This window comes from Mchenga conophoros, linkage group LG2 (genome assembly GCF_057382185.1).
Source record: "Mchenga conophoros isolate Kocher_MC1m ecotype Shallow Benthic linkage group LG2, M_conophoros_male_GT1.1, whole genome shotgun sequence".
NCBI lineage: Eukaryota > Metazoa > Chordata > Actinopteri > Cichliformes > Cichlidae > Mchenga > Mchenga conophoros.
This window is the reverse complement of record NC_140527.1, coordinates 25652624-25674877: the sequence shown is the minus strand read 5'-3', so window position 1 is coordinate 25674877 and position 22254 is coordinate 25652624. Positions and strand designations below refer to the sequence as shown.

The 22254-nt window shown below is 40.9% G+C and overlaps 2 protein-coding genes across 4 annotated transcripts; both read right to left on the bottom strand.

Moving 5' to 3' along the window:
• Positions 1-251: 251 nt before the first annotated feature.
• LOC146582038 (cytoplasmic polyadenylation element-binding protein 4-like) lies at positions 252-10961 on the bottom strand. Of its 3 annotated transcripts, none has more exons than XM_085290195.1 (11): positions 10750-10961; positions 8753-9872; positions 8546-8644; positions 7589-7682; positions 5471-5494; positions 4916-5092; positions 4566-4655; positions 4351-4469; positions 3687-3801; positions 3420-3601; positions 252-3287 (listed from the first exon to the last, which is right to left on the bottom strand). In XM_085290195.1, the coding sequence occupies exons 2-11, from the start codon at positions 9815-9817 to the stop codon at positions 3060-3062; spliced, it is 2193 nt and encodes a 730-aa protein (XP_085146321.1). In that variant the 5' UTR covers positions 9818-9872; positions 10750-10961; the 3' UTR covers positions 252-3059. The 3 variants fall into 3 exon arrangements, with proteins under 3 accessions (XP_085146321.1, XP_085146326.1, XP_085146322.1); XM_085290200.1 differs by having other exon boundaries at positions 7589-7679; XM_085290196.1 differs by lacking the exon at positions 10750-10961 and adding an exon at positions 10302-10718.
• Positions 10962-15065: 4104 nt separating this feature from the next.
• Positions 15066-21488, bottom strand: stc2a (stanniocalcin 2a). Its single transcript, XM_085290194.1, has 4 exons — positions 21172-21488; positions 19033-19175; positions 18212-18423; positions 15066-18001 (listed from the first exon to the last, which is right to left on the bottom strand). The coding sequence occupies exons 1-4, from the start codon at positions 21311-21313 to the stop codon at positions 17638-17640; spliced, it is 861 nt and encodes a 286-aa protein (XP_085146320.1). The 5' UTR covers positions 21314-21488; the 3' UTR covers positions 15066-17637.
• Positions 21489-22254: the final 766 nt, after the last annotated feature.

Here is a 22254-nt window from a genome sequence, read left to right as displayed (position 1 = left end):
TTTTTCACTTGAATAAATTTAAAAAGAAAACAAATGCAGCTACACAGGCAAAGATTTTCAGGACAGAAGACTAAACAAGCAACAGTCTTTAAATACTGCTTAATCTGAGCAGATTTAACCCATGGCTGTGCCACACAAAAAAAAAAAAAAAAAAAAAAAAAAAAACCCTTTCACAACAATGGCAATAGATGCGTGGTTCCAGTTTAGAGAATTTCCCGTTAACACACAGGACAGATTCTTCCTCACAGCGGTTTTTTTTTTTTTTTTTTTTTTTTTTTTAATTCGTTCAACATCTCACATTACAAATACTTCAAATGTATGCATACAGTTACAAACAGTTGGCAGCAAATGAATATATGACATTAGATCTTTGTTTTACTTCAGTACTACAAACCAACTATAAAAACTGACGTCTGTATTGTAGCGCAAATTAATCGAGAAAATATAAAAATTGGAACTTACATATAAATGTGAAATGACTTTAAAAAAAAATCAAAATGATATCAGGTAAAAAAAAAAAAGTTAATAAATATAACCTTCCCATCATTTAATTAAAAACTATTGAAATTTTGCAATCAAGTAATACTAACAGACATAATCATTTTTTTCCCATGTGAAAATGTGGAGCACAGATACAGCAATTAGAAAAACTAGACACGTCAACGAGTTGAACACATCACCCCAAAAAAATGACAAAAAAAAAGAAAAAAAAACTGATCAAAATGACAGTAATTCATTTCAACTGAAAATATAGCAAACGGTAAATACATTATCGACCTATTATATACACAATGTTTTCAATCACAGTAGCATGGTTGTAGCAAAATATGTTAATAAGCACAAAACTAATGTTTAAAAATAAATTCAGGTATAAATTATTTTTTTCCTTTTGCAGACATCAGCATGAACAATAGGAAACAAAAGGTGTGTAAATGACTGCATGGTTTATATGGATTGAATGACTTACACTGCGGAGAACTGTTTCTGGAAAGAATAAGTATTGCACATAATGGCTCAAAGTTAACTTGCAACATTAAATCACATTCAGGTTATGTCCCAAAGCATGCCACATCACAAAGGGGGTCAAAGTGATCAAGTCTCCTCACCTATGTCCTACTGAGTGTCCTCTATGTTACAAAAAAAAAAAAAAAAACAGACCTAAAGTGTTGTCACCGTGTAGATTGCATAAACATCACGTCTGTGTAAAGGAAGGCAGACTCAATCATGTAAAGAGAGGCTACAAGAGAGGCAATCTCAAAGAGAAATAAAGAAAGTCAAAGAGAGAGAGAGAAAAAAAAAAAGGAGATCTAGTGCATTATATTAGGTCCTGCATTATCACTAGTCATTTTATTTCTTATGCATGCCAAGAATAAGTAGAACTCACAGGCAGTCCCAGAAAGAGGATCTAAATATTCAAACAGCTGATATCCACTCCGGTGATAGAAGGGAAGATTTCACATTGATCAAAGCCAAAACATTTACCCTAATGATAATCTTAGTGACTACACCTAGGAGCAAAATATCAGATTATATGCATTTTCAAGACTATCAAAATCAGTTTAGAAAGGTCTTGCCATGCCTTAGGATCCTGTAATGATGTTTATTAGGACAGAGGAGAATCCATATATGACTGGCTAATGATAGCTTTATATATTTTTTGTTGTTTTGTTTTTTTAAATCTACAGAATCACACTAATGCACCAGACAATTTTCAGATTTACCAGCACTTAAATATATAAAAGCTAATTGAAAATTATATTAATATCATTCTTTTTTGTTAAATTAAGTTTACCATAAATGCAGATCTCTTAGTAACAAAGGTACAAAATTATTTTTCACCAAGTGAAAAAAATGAGGTATTGCAAAAGGAGTTCTCCCATCTGTGAAAAATGTGCCTAAAATGACTATTGAAAAAAATATTTAGAAAAGTAGTGCATAATAAATGTATATATGTTCATGACAAAATAATCAGCTATAAAACACTGTACAAAAATCAGCAGGCCATGTATAAAATAATATCTTTATCTCTGTGACAGCAAATTCTAGCTACTACCATATCCAACCACAACACTTGTGAGAGAAGCTCCAGTCATGGTAGAGCGTGCAGTGGTACACCATGAGGACAACTCAGGGAGACTGGACTGTGCATTCCCATTAGTTTGTATTACATTAGCATGTTAGCTTCCAGTGCTAATATCCCTGACAATATAAAGTGAGTAAATACTACTGCCAATACCTGAGCCCTGAGGGCTGTGTCTTTGTTAGCTGAAACTCACAAACCAAAACTCCAGCCATTCCTTAACTGTACGAGAACATTATCCTGATTACCCTCAGATCAATGACTGTTTTAGGTGATGCGTTTAGGCCAATCTTTGGTTTGCCCTTTCTGGTTACAAAGTGTTGACTTTTAAACCAAGACCTGAAAACTCATGCTGACAATCTTAAACATGTGTACTGAACTGAGGGAGAGATTTTTTTTTTGTCTTTTGTGACGTGGCCAGATGCTATACGCTGAGCTGCTTGGAAAACTCAATCATCCATCCATCCATCTGAAACAGAGTTCCACCACTGTTCACCTCAACCATTTACATTAAACCTTTGGTAAATTGTACAGTTGTTCTCTAATCCTGCAAGCAAAAAGTAAGAAAATGCACCCTTCCTAAACTCCCATAGTTAGTATACTGATTTAGGTGTGATGAACCTCACTTAAATTTTATGTTACTCTCATCAACAAATGTAAGCAGCTTTGCCAGCTAATATGAAAAAAAAAAAAAAAAAAAAGGGAAAGAAAATATAGTCAAGTCAACAAGAAACACAAATCCAAATATAATGCATCCATATGCTCATGCACACTGAAAGTCAAAACATAAATGGGATTTCACTCTTCTTAGCATTTACTTTTTGTGGGCCCAAGTTTAAAAAAATAAAAAAATAAAAATAAATTATCAATATTACCATTTTTTTTCTCAACTTAAAAGAAAAGTGCATTTATTTTTCATCATAGCCCATACCCCGCCCTTAACTACCCCTTTCTCTCAGTCCCTCCCAGGTCTCTTGTCTCAGTTCCAGCGGAAGGAGATGTGTCGTGGTCGGTCCCCTCCTTCCTTCACCAGCGGCTTGTGGAACTCGCGGCCGGCGCGGGAGTGGATTGCTGCCCAGCAGTACTCACAGTAGTACTGCAGACAGGTCACATTGGCGCAGAAGAAAGGAGCAAACTTCCCTCCGCAGCGAGTCCCCTGGCACTCATCGCACAGCTGGTCATCCAGGACGTATGGCTTCACTTCCACCTGGAACGGGGGGGGGGGGGGGAAAGAGAGAGAGAGAGAGAGGGGGGTCTGGTAAGTGGGAAATTTATATTTTGAAACATACCATCTACATTTTCAGGATACGAATATGGAACTAGAATCTGATCAACTCACCCGTTTATCAATCTCCCCATGCTGCAGTTGAACAAATCGGGCACTAATGGCTGCAATGTAGCTTTGCTGATTGGAGAAGGCCACTCGCCCTGCCCCTTTTGGATACTTCAGTTCAGGATCTGTGTCGATCCCAGCATAACACACTCCCCCATACAGACGGTCCATGATCATGGCAAGCTCAACTGGAATAGCAATGAAACTTAGAGTGATTTTAACAGTTTGAATCTCAGAAGCTTGATACATTTATTAGTCACTTCAAATGTATACCTGCACGCAGGGGACGAGGGACACCTCCTACAAAGATAGTCTTCCTTGGGTCCAATGGCTGAGAACCATCCATTACAAAGTCACTATCATTTAAATTCCAGGGCCGGATCTGGACCTACAAAATTTAAAATGCATAATAATTTCCCCAGTGTCCTACTTGTTTCTGACCAAGATACATTTAGAACTGATAATTTTAAGGCCTTGGTGCTCATGTAATATAGATTATAACAGTCTGAATAGTCTTGTCGGTTGCAGCAGGGGCTTTTTACAAGAAGCCTCTTGTGTGCTGCATTTAGCATACAGCAGAATGCAAAACATTTGTAATGAGGATGGACACCAAAAAAAAAAAAAATAAAAAAATAAAAAATAAAAAATAAAAAAAAATAAAAATAAAAAAGCCCACTGCATCTACGCTGGAAGTGATTCGCTTGTTTCACAACTTCGAAGTTGCTGGCTGGTCATTTGCAGGCTCTTATTTAACTATTTAACCTTAGTTAACCCCTCTAATGTATTTACTACTGTTAATATTCCAGTCAGTAATATTCTTCAGTCTGGAAGTTGAGGAAGGATTGTTAGGTCCTGCACGTTTGGCAACGACACATGTGCGATTCACATGATTGCAAGTCACTTCTGGTGTGGATGCAGCTTTAATGCTAAAACTCACCGGTTTGTCTTTGATGGTGGGGCTGGAGACACACAGGTAAAGCTTGCCATCCTCCTGAATGCAGGCATCAATCAGGGCCTGAACAGAGCTCTCATCTTGAAACAGCAGGAATGCATATCCTGGAAATATTGGGCATTCAGAACAATGAGTGCTCACCAGAAAATAAATTTTAATCTGAACGGCACAAAATATCAAATTAAACTTTTCTGATGCACCTTTGGGTGGAAAATAGGACTTGCTTTCTGCCTTATGAGGCCAGTCCACGAAAAGATGACCAAACCGACGGAAACTGGCAGTGATTTCATCTAGAAAACAAAAACCCAAAAAAAAAAAAAAAAAAAGAACAGTCAACAAGCACATCAGCAAACCTATTTAAAATGGCACTGCATATCACTACCATGCCACAGGACACCATTGATACAGTAGCTGAAATATAACTTGTAAATATATAACTTAAATCTAGAAATGCCATAAAACACGTGAAAACACAAAAAAGTTGTTTATATTTCATTATTGTAAAAACTGCAGTTAGTCAAGGACCCCCTTCAGGTTTAACATGACTCACCTTCATCTATGTCTGGGGGCAGCCCTCCAACAAACACCTTGCGCGAATATCGCTCCACACGTTCACCATTAAGGGATGCAAAGCAGTGGCCTGGACCGAGGCCAGCAAGCCCCTGGTCACCTGACTCATCATCTCCAAAAGAGCGCTCATCCTCCATGGGGAACAAAGACGAATGACCTAATCGAGAGAAGGATCTAATTAACACATTTTAACTTCCAATCAGAATTAATCCAAATAAGTTCAATCACAAGAAATAATAAAAAATTTAAAAAAAAAAAAAAAAAAAAAACACAAAGGACAATTGCCACTTCTTATCCCGCAATAAAATTAGGATTACTATTAATACTAGTTCTTGATGGACAGCCTGCAAAGGTGTAAACTCTCTGAAGAGGAAAAAAGGATCTCAAGCAGTGAAGACAGAATAATCAGTGATGCAGACAAAAATCAAGCAGACAAACAGAGGCAAAAACAAAGCAATCATGTCAGAGGCAACTGATGCTGTTTAAATCACATCGAAGAAATCAAAATGACAGACATGACATTAACAAGCTTTACCTCGTCTTCTCCCATAACTTCTCGCTGCATGTAAAACAAAACAAATTGTTTTTAGAAAAACATCACAAGATAAAGACATATAGGAAATTTCTATCAACCATTTACAATTAGTTGTGAAGGTCTGGACTCCAATTTTAAGAAACTTTTTTTTTTTTTTTTAATCTTAGGACACTGTTGTCTGCTATGCTGACTTCAGCTGAAGTATTGCATATCATTCAATGGTAGAGGTGAATGTCCGCCCTAGTGAAAGAAGCTGAAGTTTACTGAATGACAAAAAAAACAAAAACAGGAGCAGCTTCACAAAACTGAGAGATGAAATGATTCCCAAATGGAGTAGGAATTCTATTAATTCCCTTCTCTCATGTCTAAATAGCTGAAATGAGGAGGGGGGGGGGGGGTGTTCTTCATGTACAGGAAAAGGACAGCATTTAGTAAAAATTTTTTAGAAAAGGCCACAAATGCAACTCACATTGTCAGTACAAGTAAACTAAATGTGCATCTTAGGGCAATATACATTAAAATGAGGCCAAAAATGTGTGTTAAACCACTTCGTTTCACCTCTGTGAATATGACCACAGGAATATGATTTTGATTACTGAGAAGCCAAGAGAGATGGAAAACATCCTAATTTAAAATGGCATGTATGACTGTATAAAAGATCAAAGACCAGGTTTAAAAAAAAAAAAAAAAAAAGTACGCACATCCACGCTCTCGAATTAGCATTAACAGAACTGGCTGTGATGCAAAATGGCTCCCTTCTGACTGATGGTGACAAAAGGTAGATGTTTTATTAATAAGGGAGTCTGCGTCGAGATCAAACAAATGCCAGTGGAAAAATGCTGCATATGATTGTTTTCATAACTTAATAGAAGATAGGTAATGTTCTGCACTGAGAGACTCAAGACTGCGTTGGCCTCATTCACAGTGTACGTGGTTAGATTTTAATGCATGTTTGGGGGAAACCACCAAGGCATTTATGTGGCTTTGTAAAAATCAGATTTGACTTTGTGCCCTAGTGTTCATTTATGGTTATCTAATTCACTTAGTCTAAGCCGGTCTTCGTAGCCCACAATAACTGCGCAAAGGAATTACCAAAATGGCTGCCGGGGAGCCATGGAATTGTTTTGGTGTTGAAAGGTTGCAGTCAAATAGTCTTTTACTGGTTGGAATTTTCACAACTTTAAGGAAAGGTGCTGCTCCTAGAGTTTAACACCCCCCCCCCCCTTCCCAAAAAAAAAAAAATATATATAAACAAATGAATGAATCTAAATCATGAAACAATCTTTAACAAAAGAAATAGATAATGCGCCGAGGGTTCATGAAAACACCCGATCGGTATGACCAACGAGTAAAGCTGGGGTAGTTTTAGTTGATAGAAAAATAATGAGCAACACCTGTAAATCAGTGTTAAATTTCTTGCAGCAGCTCCACCCACAGCCACAGCAAGCAGTGGTTCCACCTTTGACCCCAAATTATTTAAACTGGGTTTTTATACGTAGGGTGGACAACCTGCACGAAATGACACTGTGTCACATAAGGTGAAGCATCTTCAGATATGGGTTTTTGTAGGCCACCTTTTTTAGGAAGATTTTAGCTTCACGATAGAAAAACCACATTGACAACATTAAGGTTGCATAATTGCACAGCTAGTCTAAAGTGCACTCTGATTATCTTGGCACCGTGGTTGTCCTTAAAAATTTTCCTTCACATCCTGCCTTGACCTGATGTTTTCCATTAAGGTTGTTGGAAAGTGTTCAGGGAAAGCTACATTAACTTTTTGGGGGGTTTTGACTGTCTGACTGCAACCCAAGAATTGAAAATGATATAGGCATCCATATTGGAAAGGTCAATAATATCCAAACCCACTAATGCAACGGTTTGCCTGCAGTAAGCACGGATTTAATAAAGCTGAATAATATTTGTGGGTAGTGCCATTAACATCAAAGCACAATGCTGCAAGAGAAACATTCAAACATAACATATGCAATTACATATGCATTTTGGGATATGGAAAAAATTCCTACGTGTCAAATAAACACAGATTTCTGAATACATTTATTTACAGCCAGCAATGAGAAAATCTAGCTAGGTCTCACTGTTGTTAGTGTGGGAACCAACCTTTTAAGGAATCCTGCTCAGCCCTCATAATGTCAATCAGAGAGTTCTCCAGAGATTGCATACTGAAACCATCAAAGGACCGTGTTCTCTCCTGCTGAAAGGAGGGGAAAACAACAATTAGCTTCCTCACTTCCCAAAATCACCATCTAAAGCAGTATAAGCTGTGAGATACCCATGATGCTAATAAGTATTAAAAGGAGAAATAAAAATTCATTTTTCCCTGTGGTGACATCCAGCACAGAGCACTAAACAGAAAATGGAGACAAACAAAGTATGTTACAAAGTCATCTGCATTCGCTTGTAATGTGACATCTTTCCACTGAATCTGATAGCATCTGATAGGAAGACACACTGCATAAAATGAGCCGGTGAGAGAGAGAAGAGAGAAAAAAAAGAAAAAAAAAAAAAAAGCTACTTTCGGTTTTACCACATTGCAATCAATACAAATTCTAACCAAAACTGAGGAGAGTTGGATTTTTAAAAATTCTAAAAACAAAGAAAATCTGTGAGCAACACACAACTGGTGATAAAGACTACATAAGTAAAAGTGTGTCACTTTATATAAAAGCATATCAAGTGTGTTTAAAGCTGCAGCAGAGCGCGAGACAACTCGAATCAGGACAGTAGGAAACCCATGTGATCAACCAGATGATGAGACAGCTCTTAACCAAATGATCTAGATAAGATCTCAGTACACAATAAGTTTGAAGTCATCCGTTTAGCTGGCTTGCCTGTCACATCTCCCGTTTTGCTCAATGGTTCATTTGTTACATTTGATACAGTTAAGCAAGTATGACAGGATTACATACTTAGTCTGTTAAAAATACACAAAGCACATATACAATCACAGTCCATATCTGTTCATCATTTCTCACAATACCTACTGAACTTACTTAATTTAGATATTGAGTAATTCCCTTAACAACAGCCTGTGTTTTATTTTAGCTGTATGCCTACCTGGAAAGGATAAACACTGTCATTGCGGCTCATGCTGTCCTCCACCCAGCCCTTGTGGTTGATGCCAGAGCTATTTCTGGGGAACTTTTGCAAAGGAACCTGGAGAAAATGTTAATAATTGTATGACAAGTCTCTTTTATATCAGCAAATGCAAATATCTACTATGAATATACATAGTATGAGATTAACCATGACAGCCCTGTCTACCTGATTGTTAGGGAAGGACTTCTTCAGTGGCGAAATAGAGTTCAGGCCTGACATCCCGCCGCCGACACCCCGTCGGTAATCCCGAATCCCCTGTGTACCTCCCCAGCCACCATACCCACCTGGGCTCCACGAGGTGGATGTGGGAGTGGAGGGGCTCTGGTAGCTTCCCCAAGGGGAGGGAGGTTTGTTCTGGGTAGGAGCAAGGTGGGGCAGCTGTGTAAATGGTCCAGTGCGATGGGGATGTGGAGGGAAGGAAGGCTGGGGTTGATGAGGGCTAGCTGGGGAGCGCCTGTGCTGCTGTGGAACCCCTTGTCCCTGGGGATGGTAGTGCTGAGGGTGAGGTGTGGGAGGGTGATGCTGGGAGACTGGCCCAATCTGTGGGGAGAAACTACCTCCTGCTCCAAAGCCAGGGCCAGCATGGTGGGAGAAATTGTGGAACAGCAAATGTGGTCCATTAGCATTGGAGCCAGCGGGACCAAAGAAACCTCCAACGTCTTCCCCAACCACAGGAGACTGGGTAGATGGGACAGCAGGAGACCAGTTGTTGAAGCTGGTCAGAGAAGATGAGGAAGAAGTGGATTGTGCACAGCTTGTACCCATTCCCAGGGTGTCCTGGTAGTCAAAGCCACTTAGCACCGGAGACTCCATCCTCAGCTTCTCCTTGCCAGCACTGCTCTCCAAAGTACCCTTCTCCAGGGAGCCGTCGTCAGGTAGAGCTCCCTCAAGCTCTCCTAAGCCTCCACCGGGCTCCTGCTGGCCTGGAGACAGGGCCTGAGGCTGGGCCTGGACCTGAGATTTCTCCTGCATATCCTGGAGGTCCAAGGCCTTGGACTTTTCTGACTCCAGAATCTCATCTTGCATGTTAGTGTGCGGGGTTACTGCAGGGAACAGCCAAGCACTTCCCCCATTGGTGGAGCAGGTGTTGTTTACAAAGGAAGGGGGGCTGGGGGGGTTGGAAGGGTGGTGAGAGTGCTGGGGTTGCAGGTGAGGAGGGATCCTTACAGGGAAAGTAGATTTGTTGCCACTGCCGTTCTTCACCAGAACTCCAAACCCGTAGTCCCCCATTTAGGACACCCAGTAAATCTTAAGTTCACTTTTGACTTACTCAGTCTTCTTTATCCTAAAATGTGGTAGAAAATGTATGACAAAATTTCAAAAGATTGTTAGAGTTGGCACCTAGAAAATAAGAAAAAACACACACACAGCCTTGCAAACGCAGTAGATGTGCTTGGGCTGCACCCTGCCTGGTCTTGTGATGCAATCAATGAGATTAAATCATTGACTCGCTTGGCTATGGGAGGCCTCAGATGAAATATAACACTAAAGCAGGAAGGCAACCACGGAAAAACAAGCGCAGGCAGCTAACAGTCTAAGCTTGTGAAGCTGACGTCTCCAAAAGGTCGTTACGCAGCTAGCAGCAAGCTAACAGCTGCTCCGCCACCTTCCATGTGCCCCATTAATCATGCAGTCACTTTTAAAGTACGTTTATGCATTGCAGGCTAACCACGAACGCTCAAGAGTCACGGCGACCAACACCACGAACACCTACCGAATGATCTCCCTTTTCCAAGCAATGACCTCCCGATAAGCAACCACTTAAATACAGGAAAATGTTGATGACGTCTCCAGTCTGTTCTGAATCTAGGGTAGTTCCCTTCACCGAGCCGCTAGGCTAGGATAATAGCTGATAACCGCAGAGACGTTGTAGCATACTGGCACAGCAGCCAGAAAGCAATAAACCAGTTCAGTCGCTGCAACGTCTCCTCGAATTTCCGTTAGCGTCAAAAACCTCAGAGTTTTTCGCGACGTGACATGTTGGAACCGGTGTGTGGCTCTTTAAACGACCTCGTCTGTTTCGTGTCCTGTATGTTCAATGTCACACAGCCTACCAATCCTTGTCATCATTTCTACATCCCGAAATACCGTGACGCAATTTCGACACCTACTCCAACGTAACGACAGACGTGTGTAAGCGTCGACATGTCGGGCATAGCTACCTTCAGTTCGGCGTCATGACCTTATCGTTTAGATGTTGCCATATTTTAGCGTTTTTTCCTTTTTCTGCATTTCCTATGCAGCCGGTGTAAATGGTCTCCACTCTCTTCTAGATGACAGCTGGACCAGTCGGGAGACACTTCCGTCTACAAGCCCTGCCCCCAGCTCCAACAGCTAGCCAGTGTGTGTCAGGATTTCCCTCCGTAGCCCCGCCTAAACAACCCTAGCTCTATTAGCTGATTGGCTAATTGCTAAGAGGAACCACCCATCATACGCCTTCTCGATGAATGGCAGATACACCCAAGACGCTCTAGTCCCAAATAAGGATGTCTTGAAATTGTAGGGAAAAGTATTTTATATAAGGAAAATTATCTGTATATTTTTTTCTGTCTAAACCACAATGGAAGAGTTAAAAAAACATATTAATAATTTCAGTCACTTTTAGGCTTTTAGAGTAAAAAGCCAGTATTTGCAACCACCTTTTTCAAATGCAGATGAGATTATTTGGCTAAGCAAATGTTTGTAGTATTATATTGGCCCTGAAAAGCAGCGTACTTTGGTAGCAATAGATAGATAGTAGGGAGATTTTATTGATCTGCTACAATCCCTATCCACAGCATAGTCCCGCATAGCAATCTCGTTAAAATAAGCTGCTGCTATTTTCAGAATGTAATCGAGCTTGAGAGGTTCATTCATTTCACTTTGGCCAGTTGTCTTCTGATCATGCCATCATATCATACCTTCACTTACTAGATCACATTTTTACACAAGAATGTCATCTTCTACACCCATTATCCTCCTGCAAACCAAAAGTTTACATAGGTGTTTAATTTCCCTCTGGAGAAGCTGATTCATTAACAATGTAAATGGCCATTCAACAAGAGATGAAAGGTTGTCTTGTTCAAAAGGAGTGCACTTGTTTGCACAGCGTATACATTACACTTGTGGTAGTAAAATTACTTTTGTTTAGGCTAAACCTACTTAAGAAAAACAGGGCTTGTTTTTTTAAGAACACGTGTGCTTACATTCATAACCTTAATGGTTTTTATAATAGTATCCAAACAAGCAGACATAACTACTCCATTTCACTTCCTTTCCAACCAGATTACAAGTTAATGTTTGCCTTTACAGTGTTCCTAAACCCCCAAGGCAGACCCACCCTTCATTTGTAAGTGCTAACAGTAGTGACACACATCACTTCTTCCCAACCATGTCCTGCAGGGCCTGTTGGGTTGGTTTAACAACACTGCATTGTGTGTTGAGCTTTTGGAGTCTTGTGAAAAATAACAGGCAGCTGATCCGAGTGTTACTAGTTCAGTATTATATTAATGTTATATTATTTGTGTGTTTTAATGTATGCTGCACATTTTGTGCAACCATCTGCTACGCCATTGTGCCCATCAAGAGTTCAAGCAATATAAATGGTATCATTTTTTCTGTCTGGAGAGCAACATGCTCTGTATTGACAGTATAAGAAGAGGTGGAGCCTTCAGCTATGAGGCACCTCCGATTAGGCTTAGAGCTGTGTTATTTGGTAAACATTATAGTTTAGGTCGGCTCAGATGACCCTGGATGATCCCTTAGGTATGCTGGTATAACTCAGGCCTCATATGCTATTTCCACATTACTATTACATGCAGTTAGCTTTGTGTCCTCTCTTGTTGGTCTTTGTCCTCTCTATCCTTTCTTTCCATGGGACTTTTTCAGGTATTTCTGGCTCATTTCTGTCCTGGCCCGACCAGCCTGCCGAATGTTTATTAGTAAAGCATGTATTTTCTTCAAAGTTAAGGCCAGCGACCACAATTTCTAACTGCCTCAAGATAACTGTTGTTCTGAATTACTGTTATATAAAAAAACTGACCTGAATTAAATTTAGGTAAAGTGAATTGCATCGAATTGAAAGTGTATTGAATATTTCCAAATGAGAGTAGGCCTTGCTGCAGAGGTTTCATGTGTTTCATGCAGCTCAGAAAATAGATTGGTGTGTTTGACAGCTGTAGCACACACATACAGGACATCTGTCTTTTTAAACCCAACAGTAGAAGGAGGTGGTGTGCACACTTTAACCCCAGATGGTTCTTAAATGATTCATCCATGAAACTTGGGCACCCAGTCATTTATTCATTAGTTCACATTGGAGCACACGGGGCAGACGTTCACAAAGCGCCTGGAACCAGCTTTCTCAGGTTTCGCAGCTCGGAGGCACATCCTCTCTTGCTTCTGTTCAGTCTTGTCTGAGATATGACTGTCGCTTCAATATTGACAGAGCTCAGTTGCCATACCAACCATGAAAGCTGGGAGATTTCTGGTCCAGTCAGCAGCCCATTGTTTGTCCAGGAGGTCATCCATCTCTGACTCAAAGCATGGTTGTAAAAAGCTTAGCGTGGCACCGCATAATCTCTCTCATGCTCTCTAATCCTGTTTGACGCCACACCGTACAGTTAATGCTAGCAGAAATGTTTTATACGCCACATAAATATAAAATCAAAAGTAGGGAATATGTTCACTGTGATATGTGACAAATGAAAGAAAAAACACAAACCCCCTTGATCCCTACTAACTTGATTTGGGTCCACTTGTCCCCTTAGAACAGGGATGGGCAATTACTCTTCCCAAGGGGTCACATGAGAAACTGGATCTGTTTTGGAGGGCCGCACCAATAAGCTGAAATGCTCAATATAAATTATTTATAAGCTTAGTGGTGTGACCCTCCACAACAGTCCAAGTTTTCCATGTGGCTCCTTGGGAAAAGGAATTTCCCTCCCCTGCCTTTGAAGAAATCCTCACTGCAAATCAGTTAAAAGAAATCTTTTGAATGACAGTCTTTATACTATGATGAAACATTTCTGTCATTACGGGAGTTATCGCTTCTGGAATCATTTTCTTTTAATCTGAATGATAAGAGGTTTCAACATATAGTTTGATAAGTATGAAGAAAATGGCGCAATGGCCTTTGGAGTCACAATTATGGACTGACACATTAGTCAGCATGCTCTACCATCAATATTATCACTGGCAAAAAACAAAGTGTGGAAACTGTCCACATCTTGGATAAGCAGTTAAGAAAATGGAAAAATAAAAAACTGGAAAAATAGAAGTCTGGCAGAATTAATACCACAGTGCATTAGACCTGTTCTTGAAACACACTGTGGCCCAGCATCTTACCTCTTGGGTGTGGTATGAACTACATATGAACATATGGAGAAGTTTAACATATAACATGCAATGATCTGAAGGTGACTCTTCTTTCTAAAGAAGGGACATTTTATGATTTGCAATGAAACCTATGTTAAAAAACGAAAGACACATACCTATTTGAATAAAAAATAAATAAAGTGCAAAAACAAGATACATCAATGAGGTTGGTATCAGACATACACAAACTCACGATGGTTTAAATCCATGTTTTAAGTCAGAAATTAACTTAAAGCTAATGAAGAGGTTAAAGCTGTATTCACATTTTTGACATTTAGACTCTAATCCTGGCCTTATGACGACTTCTCTGTATGCTGCCGATGTCAAAGTAAAATGTAAACCTGGAAATATTTTGTCTTTATTTCTTTCATCTATAAAACAATTTGTAGTTTCCTTTCAGAATCTCAACTTTTAATAATCAATCACCTGCTTCCTCCAGTTAGTTTTGTGTCAATAAGCAGAGATGTCGCCACCCAGTGGTTAATCCCTATCACTACCAACTGAGAAATGCAGCAGTGCACAGTGTGCAAAGCCGAATCACACAGAACTGCAGAGTGTCCATATCTGAATTAAGCCAAATTATATAGTATCACAGACATGCTGCTGCCTTTCTCCCCTGCCACACAGTAAGACAAATGGAAAAATAGAATACAGGATTTGTGTGACTACCACCTTTGTGTATGACCTACAAGTGACTTTAGAATGATTTTGAGCACCTGAATAAAAGGTGAAAGTCTACCTTTCAAATCAGAGCACCGTCTAAATGTTTGGTGAGGCAATGTACACTGTTGGGCCTTCTCATAAAAACTGACACCCTAAACCCAGCCCCGGCATTGCATACAATCCAGAGCTGCTGACGTAAATGTTTGGGCCCTTTCAAAAGAGAGGATATTTCCAGTCCTTGAAACTTTAAACACAGTCCGTATTTCACTGTCAGAAAGGAGGCAGCAAGTCAAATGAGAATAGGGTGTCTTTTAACCTGTGGGTACACCTGAGACGTCAAGGCCTTCTCTGCTAACTTACTTAGAGCTGAGTAAATGGTTTGCCTCTGGTGTCTGTTTGCAGTTTTATGCAACTTTAACATTGATAAAAAAGAAAGAAAATTGCCTTGAAGAACACAAAATGCAGACAAAAATATTTTAATGAACAATGTTCATCTGACTTAAAGAGTCCAAAGATACTTCAAGGGTTATAAACTCAACATCACCCAAGTAAGTTACAAGTCTCTAGATGATGTCCTGTAGTTTGAAGCAGTGAAAGCAGAGACTTTGTGCTTAACAGAGGAAAACCTGTGATGTAGTTATGGAGCACTAAGAATACAGGAAACCTGGTTAGTTTTATTTTCCTCTGAACACATACAGGGCAAAAAAAGCCATTCAAGCCACTATAGTATTACAAAAAGCCATATCAAACCTAATGACAGAGCGCTTAACAGATTGTCACGTTACAAACATACAGTACATTCTCATAGGATTAGCTTATGTCTTATGCTGGGATGTCACAGGAATCCCAACTTCCACAAAAAAATAATAATAATGATAATAGTAATAATAATACTAATGATTAAAAAAAGCCTCAAAGTTGCACTTAAGATCGTGTCTAAATGAGTGGGAGAATAAATCTTTATCTTTAGTATGTAGTAAAAGGAGAAAAAACTGTGAAAAAGCTTTAACTGAGCCACAAAATCTGAACATGTGTTATTTTTATTTTTGCACAAAGCACTCCTCAGCATGTGGTGAAATGTGTTCATAAACTGCACTTCCACAACTGAAGCATGTGACTGGCCTGAAATGGTCAAAAATCTGCATGTCTGTGCCCTAAAGGAGGAAAAGAAGAGTCCTCAGAGAAGGAAAGACAGAGTGAATCATCACATTTAAGAAAGAAAGAAAGAAAGAAAGAAAGAAAGAAAGAAAGAAATTGGGCTCGTCTCACTCCTTGCTCCACTCGTCTCTGCCTCTCTGTTTTGCTGGCTCTTGGCTGTGACCCAGAGGAATTCTCTGGTGGCCTCTGTAAATATAACATTTAGAATAACAGCGCCAGAGCCCCCGTGTGTGGACTTAACCCAGTTCCTGGGTCCTCGCTGTGTTTCTAACGGGTAGAATAACAGGCCTTCATGTCTGACCTAGGTATGGGACCACAGATGAATAAGGACTAATTTATATGGGCCAGGAGATCTGGAGGGTTTCTGTCAAGCCTCTTTCCTACCCACTGGGACACCGAGGAAGGGCAGCATGGCTCGACCTGATTCAGTGAGGATGCAGGCCTTTTTGGTGCCGTCGTCGAAAGGAAATCCAGGCTGCTTAAAGGAAACGGTCTCTGGCTAGAGGGTGACTACTGAGCTAATGTGGTCTTATTTCTCAAGCTGCACTGGTCAAACACAAACCGACAATGCAAAATCCAAGACTTTGTGGCTCAACACCTTCGCAAAATAGCTTTAACATTAAAACCTCCCTCATGACACAGTATAATCGATTCAATTAAAATCACAGAGAAGCGGTCACGGTGGACATTAATGACTTTAGGCACCCTGATGTTTATGATTGGTTTTTTTTTGGGGGGGGGGGGGGCATTTGAAATCGAACATCCTCTTTGCCGCTGATAGCTGACAGTCACACATTTGACATTTCAGCTGCTGTTTGTGAACATGAGTGACGGCTCCTGAAACCAAACACACTGACACCGATCTGCAATGTCTCTGACACACAGTTTCCAGAGCTCTATTAACAATGAATGAGAGTGGTGTGATACTTGCATTTAAAGTAAGACACGTGAATAGAATATATCTAATACTCGTGAAGCATACAGATTCCCATTGACTGTTGCCCAGAGAGCGGTGCCAGGGTGACATCGACGAAGCATCTCTGCGCTCTTATTTCTAGCTTTGCGAGAGACTTATCGATACATACAAGTGTGAACTAACTGCTCATATTCGTAGCATTACATTTTCATTCTCTTCTGAGTGGACTTACACTTTGAAGAATGCACATATTTAATGGCCGTCATGCACTACAATTCATATGTGCCAGAACTGGACTTAAATCCTGTACAATTTGTATTAATCATCAAGTATCTATAGTTATAATACATATCCACTTTGAAAACAGCAAATAGTGTATGTTACATATCTACAGACCTTTGTGTGATGGGTGCAATACTGTGAAGAGAATGACAGACAGCACACCATATACTATGTCATCAGTATTGCATATTGTAACTATATTTATACATGTTCATATAAATATAGATATTCTATGTACATATTGATATTTCAACTTTGCATAAAGAATAAAATAAATAATACAAATATAATCAAATCTTACAGTGAGTATGATTTGAGAAAATGCTATATTAGAGCCAAAATAGTCCTAACAGCTGAAATAGTCAACAATTGTTATTCATTTTTAAAATAATAATGATAATAATAATAATGATAATGTGGCCTACAGTCTGGCATGAGCTACACCATGATTACCCTGCACATTTACCATGTGGGACTGCTGGAATGACTAGAAAGGGCGGAATAAGGATAGGAAAATTCGGGGCTTGTTTCCTTCAGCTCAGTCTATGGGAATTTGTGTGTGTGTGTTGAAAGGTGTGCGAATATGTGTGTGTTTGTAGTTGTGTGAAGGTGTACACAAGTCTGCAAGTGTGGCTTTTAAATGGTGTAGGAGGTCAAAAGTCCATTTCCTGAGCTTTCACCTCCGGATGTCGGTGGCCTTGGGGTCTTCCTCCTCAGCCACCACTCCAGCTTCCGGACTATGACGGCGGGGTCCCTGGCTGCGGTTACGTGGGTGAGAGCTGAAGCCTGCCTTACCAGCTTTCTCCTTTTCACCTTGCCGCGGCAGGCGAGGGTGCTCCGGTTCAGGCTGTGAAGGCATGAGGTGGCGGCGGTTTTCGACTGGGGTGCTGGCAGGAGACGGGGCCATTGAGGTGCAGAGGCTCAAGCTGTCGCAGAGGGCCCCCCAGTTCTGCTCACACTGTAGTCGGACGCTGCGTGACAGCGCCTCCTTCACTTCCTCTCCACAACTCAGGAGAATATTCACCAGCTCTACATATGGACTGAGCAGAGAGAGGCACATTAGGTTTGGAAGTACAATAAGCGTCTAGCAAATGGATAGACTTCACTGAGATGCATCTTTACAATCAACAGAAGAACAAATAAAAATATCCACAAAATCGTAATTTTTTTTCAAAAAAGATCTGGGATTAAAGAGAAGGGACGGCTTAGAGAAAATACCGCTCTAAACCTGGTCCAGATCAGTCCCTTACCCTTTGGGGAATAGATCTTGGAAATGGATCATCTCCACCATGACGGCCACATTCTCCTTAGCGGCAGAGCACAGGTTGTGTTTGATGTAGCACTCTCTCTGGAGCTGGAACACCATCTCCTTAATGGACACACACTTTCTGCTGATGCAGCCGAACTTGTGTCGCAGACCATGCGCCATACATTTCAAAGCATCCTTGATGAAGGACTTCCCCTATGTACACATAAAGACGGGTTCCCTTTAAGTTCCTAGAAAATCAGCTATAGAGCAAGCTCATGTGGTGTTCCTTCTCTCTTGCATGTATAGTACTTACACAGATAGCTTTGGCATTTTGTGGGTACCGTACATCTATTTTAGTAGTTTTGGAGTGTATTTTTGGTTGTGTTCTATAAATGGTAACTACACTTTATTCACAAGGAAAATGGACATGTAATTCTGTAATCAGTAGTCAAATACCGCTGTTCTTCTACTGAAATCTTCTGAAATGTAAGTTCCTAGTATGTGACCCTATAGGCATATTAACACCCCAGTCAAGCCTGGGTTGGCAGGGTTTCAACCTCTGCTATGTATGAAAAGGGAGCTCACTGGGCTTCTAGCCAGCTGGCTCATGACGCTTAGTCCTAACTGTACACACATCACTCCGCTGAAAGGCATGTGAACTTGTCAAGAAAGGGAAAAAGAAATAGATGATTAGTTCAGGGCATGTATGATCGCACTTCTAAAAAGAAAATTGATGATTCAGAAGCAATGGACTAATAAAAAGGAAAGCTGCCTCTTGTTTTACCATTTTCTTTTTTGCTAACAGACGGATTAGTTTAGTACCTGAGAGTCAAATTTGCCAGCGTTGTGCAGGAACGTCATGCAGATTTCCTGTAGCCCTCGTATCTCGCAGGAGTTGTTCTCAAAGCACTCAAACACACCGCAGCCGACATCCCCTGCACTCACCAGGCAGTGCTGAATCTCAGCTGGAAACAGAGAACAGGTTAGAGGAGGGACCTTATCATCTGCTCTCAGCATAGAAAGCACGCAGACCGTTACAAGCGTGCTGGCAACGAAGACCATACAGCTTGGAGGCACAACTCCACTTCAGTACCGATTGCTGCACAAATCATAAAGCTGATGTGGCGTATAACTATTTCCACAGATGCTGTTCGTGTGCGTTCTCTCTAATAGAGAGAGAAAGAATGCAGGGGAGGGTGTGTGCAGGGATGAGAGGAAGTCTTAATTTCCCCAAGCTGAGGGGTTCCTGCAGAGGAACACTTGGTGACAGATATTACTGTGTCATTCTGCACCACAATCCATCTGCACTGCCTAGCATTGAGATAGGATGGTGCATTGCAGATACAGCCTTAACTACTTGTGGAGGAAACACAAGCAGCCATTTCAGTGTCCCCCCTAAATGTGCATCAACAAGTCTTGCACTCTTATATTTGCAGAGCCAATCAAGTGCATACTGAAAATGCAACAGCAGTGATGCAAGCACAAAAAAGAGAACTTTTCACATTTACATCAAAGGCTTGTCTCTTTCCCCCTTTCTTTTGTTTTAACTGCAGGCATCAGATACAAGTATCAAAAAAAAAAAAAAAGGGCAGAATCACATCACAAATCACAGTGGGACCCCGTATCAATTTTAGATTAATGTGGCAGATGGCAAGTTACCTCGTGAGGCAACAGAGCATTTACAGTTCAGTCTGGCTCTGACAACCGTTAACTGTTAACTTAAGTAATACATCATTACACAGGTGATAAGTTTTGGAGCTGGTAACTGATGGGCGTGAGAACAGTTTTTGTCTCACAGTCAGAGTTGCGCCCTGTTTGCAAGAAAAGGAGACTCTGTCTCGACCACAGCAAATAAAGGATTAAGTGTGACTTATTAGAAATCCCGCTTGTCAACAAAGAGCCTCTTTTTTTCGTGGTAGTGGTGGTGGTGAGGCTGTGTGTGTGTGTTTGGAGGAGAGAGGGGCGGGGGCTGCTACGGGGGTTTTGTAGGCTCTGAGTTGAACTTTAGTGCGCAGGAAAAGTGAGCCGCTGTCAGCAGTGCTTGTTTTGGCATCACGGGAATGTGCTTGGATCGTACGAGCTTGGCCGCAGCTTGCATTGAATTACACAGTGGTGTTACCAGGGTCTCTGCAGAGAGAGAGAGACCTGCATTGGAGTTTGTCCCCATTTTTTTTTTCAGCGTGGAGGAAAGATAACAACTAGGCTCTAATATTTTGACACAGGTTCACATGGTCGGTCTCGACCAAGACTTGGGGTCTGTGAGGGTAAAAAATCACTCAATATAAAGTGCAAGTTCCAGGGAAAGAGCAGCAGTCCGAGAAGGTGATGGTGGTGGTGGTATTGGGGCTTTGTGTTAATTGGGTGAAGCATACTTCCCCCCTTTTTTTAATGGTATTTAATAAGCACTACTGCCTCAAAGGATTGGTTCAGTAAATTAACTCCAGCTTGCCTTCAGCGCAGACCAAGCACCGCACTAGTGCACTCATTACCGCTCTACTAACCTGCACACCTCACCCAGCACTGATATCAGGAGACAGCCTACACAGCGCAGACATACATATTTACATGTATTTTTTTTTAAGCAGCTAACCACTGAAATAATCAGCTGTGGCACGCGCGCACACATTAACAAGCGCGCACGCACACCTAGATGCGCTGCCGTATACGTTGCCTATTACCTTGCGCCGTTCTATTAATAGTTTACTAACATACTGAATTTCTATCTGAGTATTTACAAAATATCGTCTTTCGCAGGTATCGAAAAACGTCTCTCGAGTGAAACGTCGGGATTTAAGTTAAAATAAATAAATAAAAATAAAACATTTTATTATTATTATTTTTTAAACGGATTTGCCAAAACCGACTAAACGTGCCTCCTGCATGGTTTAATTGTGCAGCCACGAGAAACACGTGTCCGGTCAAACCCCACGACTCTTACCTCTATTGCCACTCATTTCTTACCTGTGTTCTGCAGCGAGAGGCGTCCTTTCTGGCTCGCAGGTTTCTCCGGGGGGGTGTCATAAATGTCAATATTATCCGTTCCCACTACTTGCTCCAGTACTGACAAAACCAGCAGCAGCAGCACTGCCAGATTGACAAACATTGCTTCTCCGACAATGAGCTTCTATCCCCACTGCAAAGATTCGGCGAGTGCGAGTGTCTCTGCGTGGGTGAGGGTGCACCTTGGATCGACGGAGCTGCTGCTCGGTGGCTTATGGGGCAGCTGTTGGACTGAATGCACGAGCTGGAAGTGATGCTGCCTATATTTCTAAGAGCCCCGGGTGTCAATTTGGATGAAGGAGTTAAGCAGGTGTTGTCGGTCGGGGCTTTACAACCAATCAGAGACGCAGAAATCCACGTCCAAGGTTTTAGGGGAGTGTCCAGCGAAAAGTCCCCTTTTTGCCATAAAAAACTGGCCCTCTAAGGCAATATTCATGAGTAAGCTGACTTGAATTCTACAATCAGCATAACCCTCAGACATCCAATATCCCAACCAGACGTTTAATAGTCTTTATCTAGTTGATTTGATCTAAGATAAGCTGCAGTTCCTGCTTTTTATTGCAGCAATGAAAAGTAAACAGAAAGTCTGCTTATGCCATGGAAACACTTACATAGGATACACAGAGCAGTGGGAGATTCAAGACGCATTACGCTTACCAATATGCTGGAAAATGTAACATGTGTAATGTCCAAACACTCTGCAATAAAAAAGCAATCTGATGTCAGTGGATCTGCAGCTTGCTACTCATTATTCTAAGGCAGCTTTTAAATTAAGCGCAGTGTCGACAACATGTGTGAGAACACTACTTCCACAGAAGGTGGTTGCAAAGTTTGCTGTGACAGAAACGCTTAATGAAATTTAACTGCCTGGCAATTGCACACCAGCCTATTAATAATATACACTGATTTTAAGGTTAGATTATAATAACTTTTATGACTGACTGCTGACTGCTATAAATAGAATTCCTTAACTTTTTTTTATGGGGAACTACATACAGAGAGCTCTGTTACACAATTCCCAGTTTAGTCTGTGACAATGAGTTC

Excerpts from the sequence above, each read along its gene's own strand:
- LOC146582038 (XM_085290195.1), bottom strand. The coding sequence starts at position 9,817 with ATGGGGGACTACGGGTTTGGAGTTCTGGTGAAGAACGGCAGTGGCAAC. Across the intron at positions 4,470-4,565 it reads GTCCTATTTTCCACCCAAAG|GATATGCATTCCTGCTGTTT; the intron begins GTGCATCAGAAA and ends CAATATTTCCAG. Across the intron at positions 3,802-4,350 it reads CCACCATCAAAGACAAACCG|GTCCAGATCCGGCCCTGGAA; the intron begins GTGAGTTTTAGC and ends TAAATTTTGTAG.
- stc2a (XM_085290194.1), bottom strand. The coding sequence starts at position 21,313 with ATGTTTGTCAATCTGGCAGTGCTGCTGCTGCTGGTTTTGTCAGTACTG. Across the intron at positions 18,424-19,032 it reads CTGGCAAATTTGACTCTCAG|GGGAAGTCCTTCATCAAGGA; the intron begins GTACTAAACTAA and ends ATGTGTACATAG. Across the intron at positions 18,002-18,211 it reads CAAGATCTATTCCCCAAAGG|TCCATATGTAGAGCTGGTGA; the intron begins GTAAGGGACTGA and ends CTCTCTGCTCAG.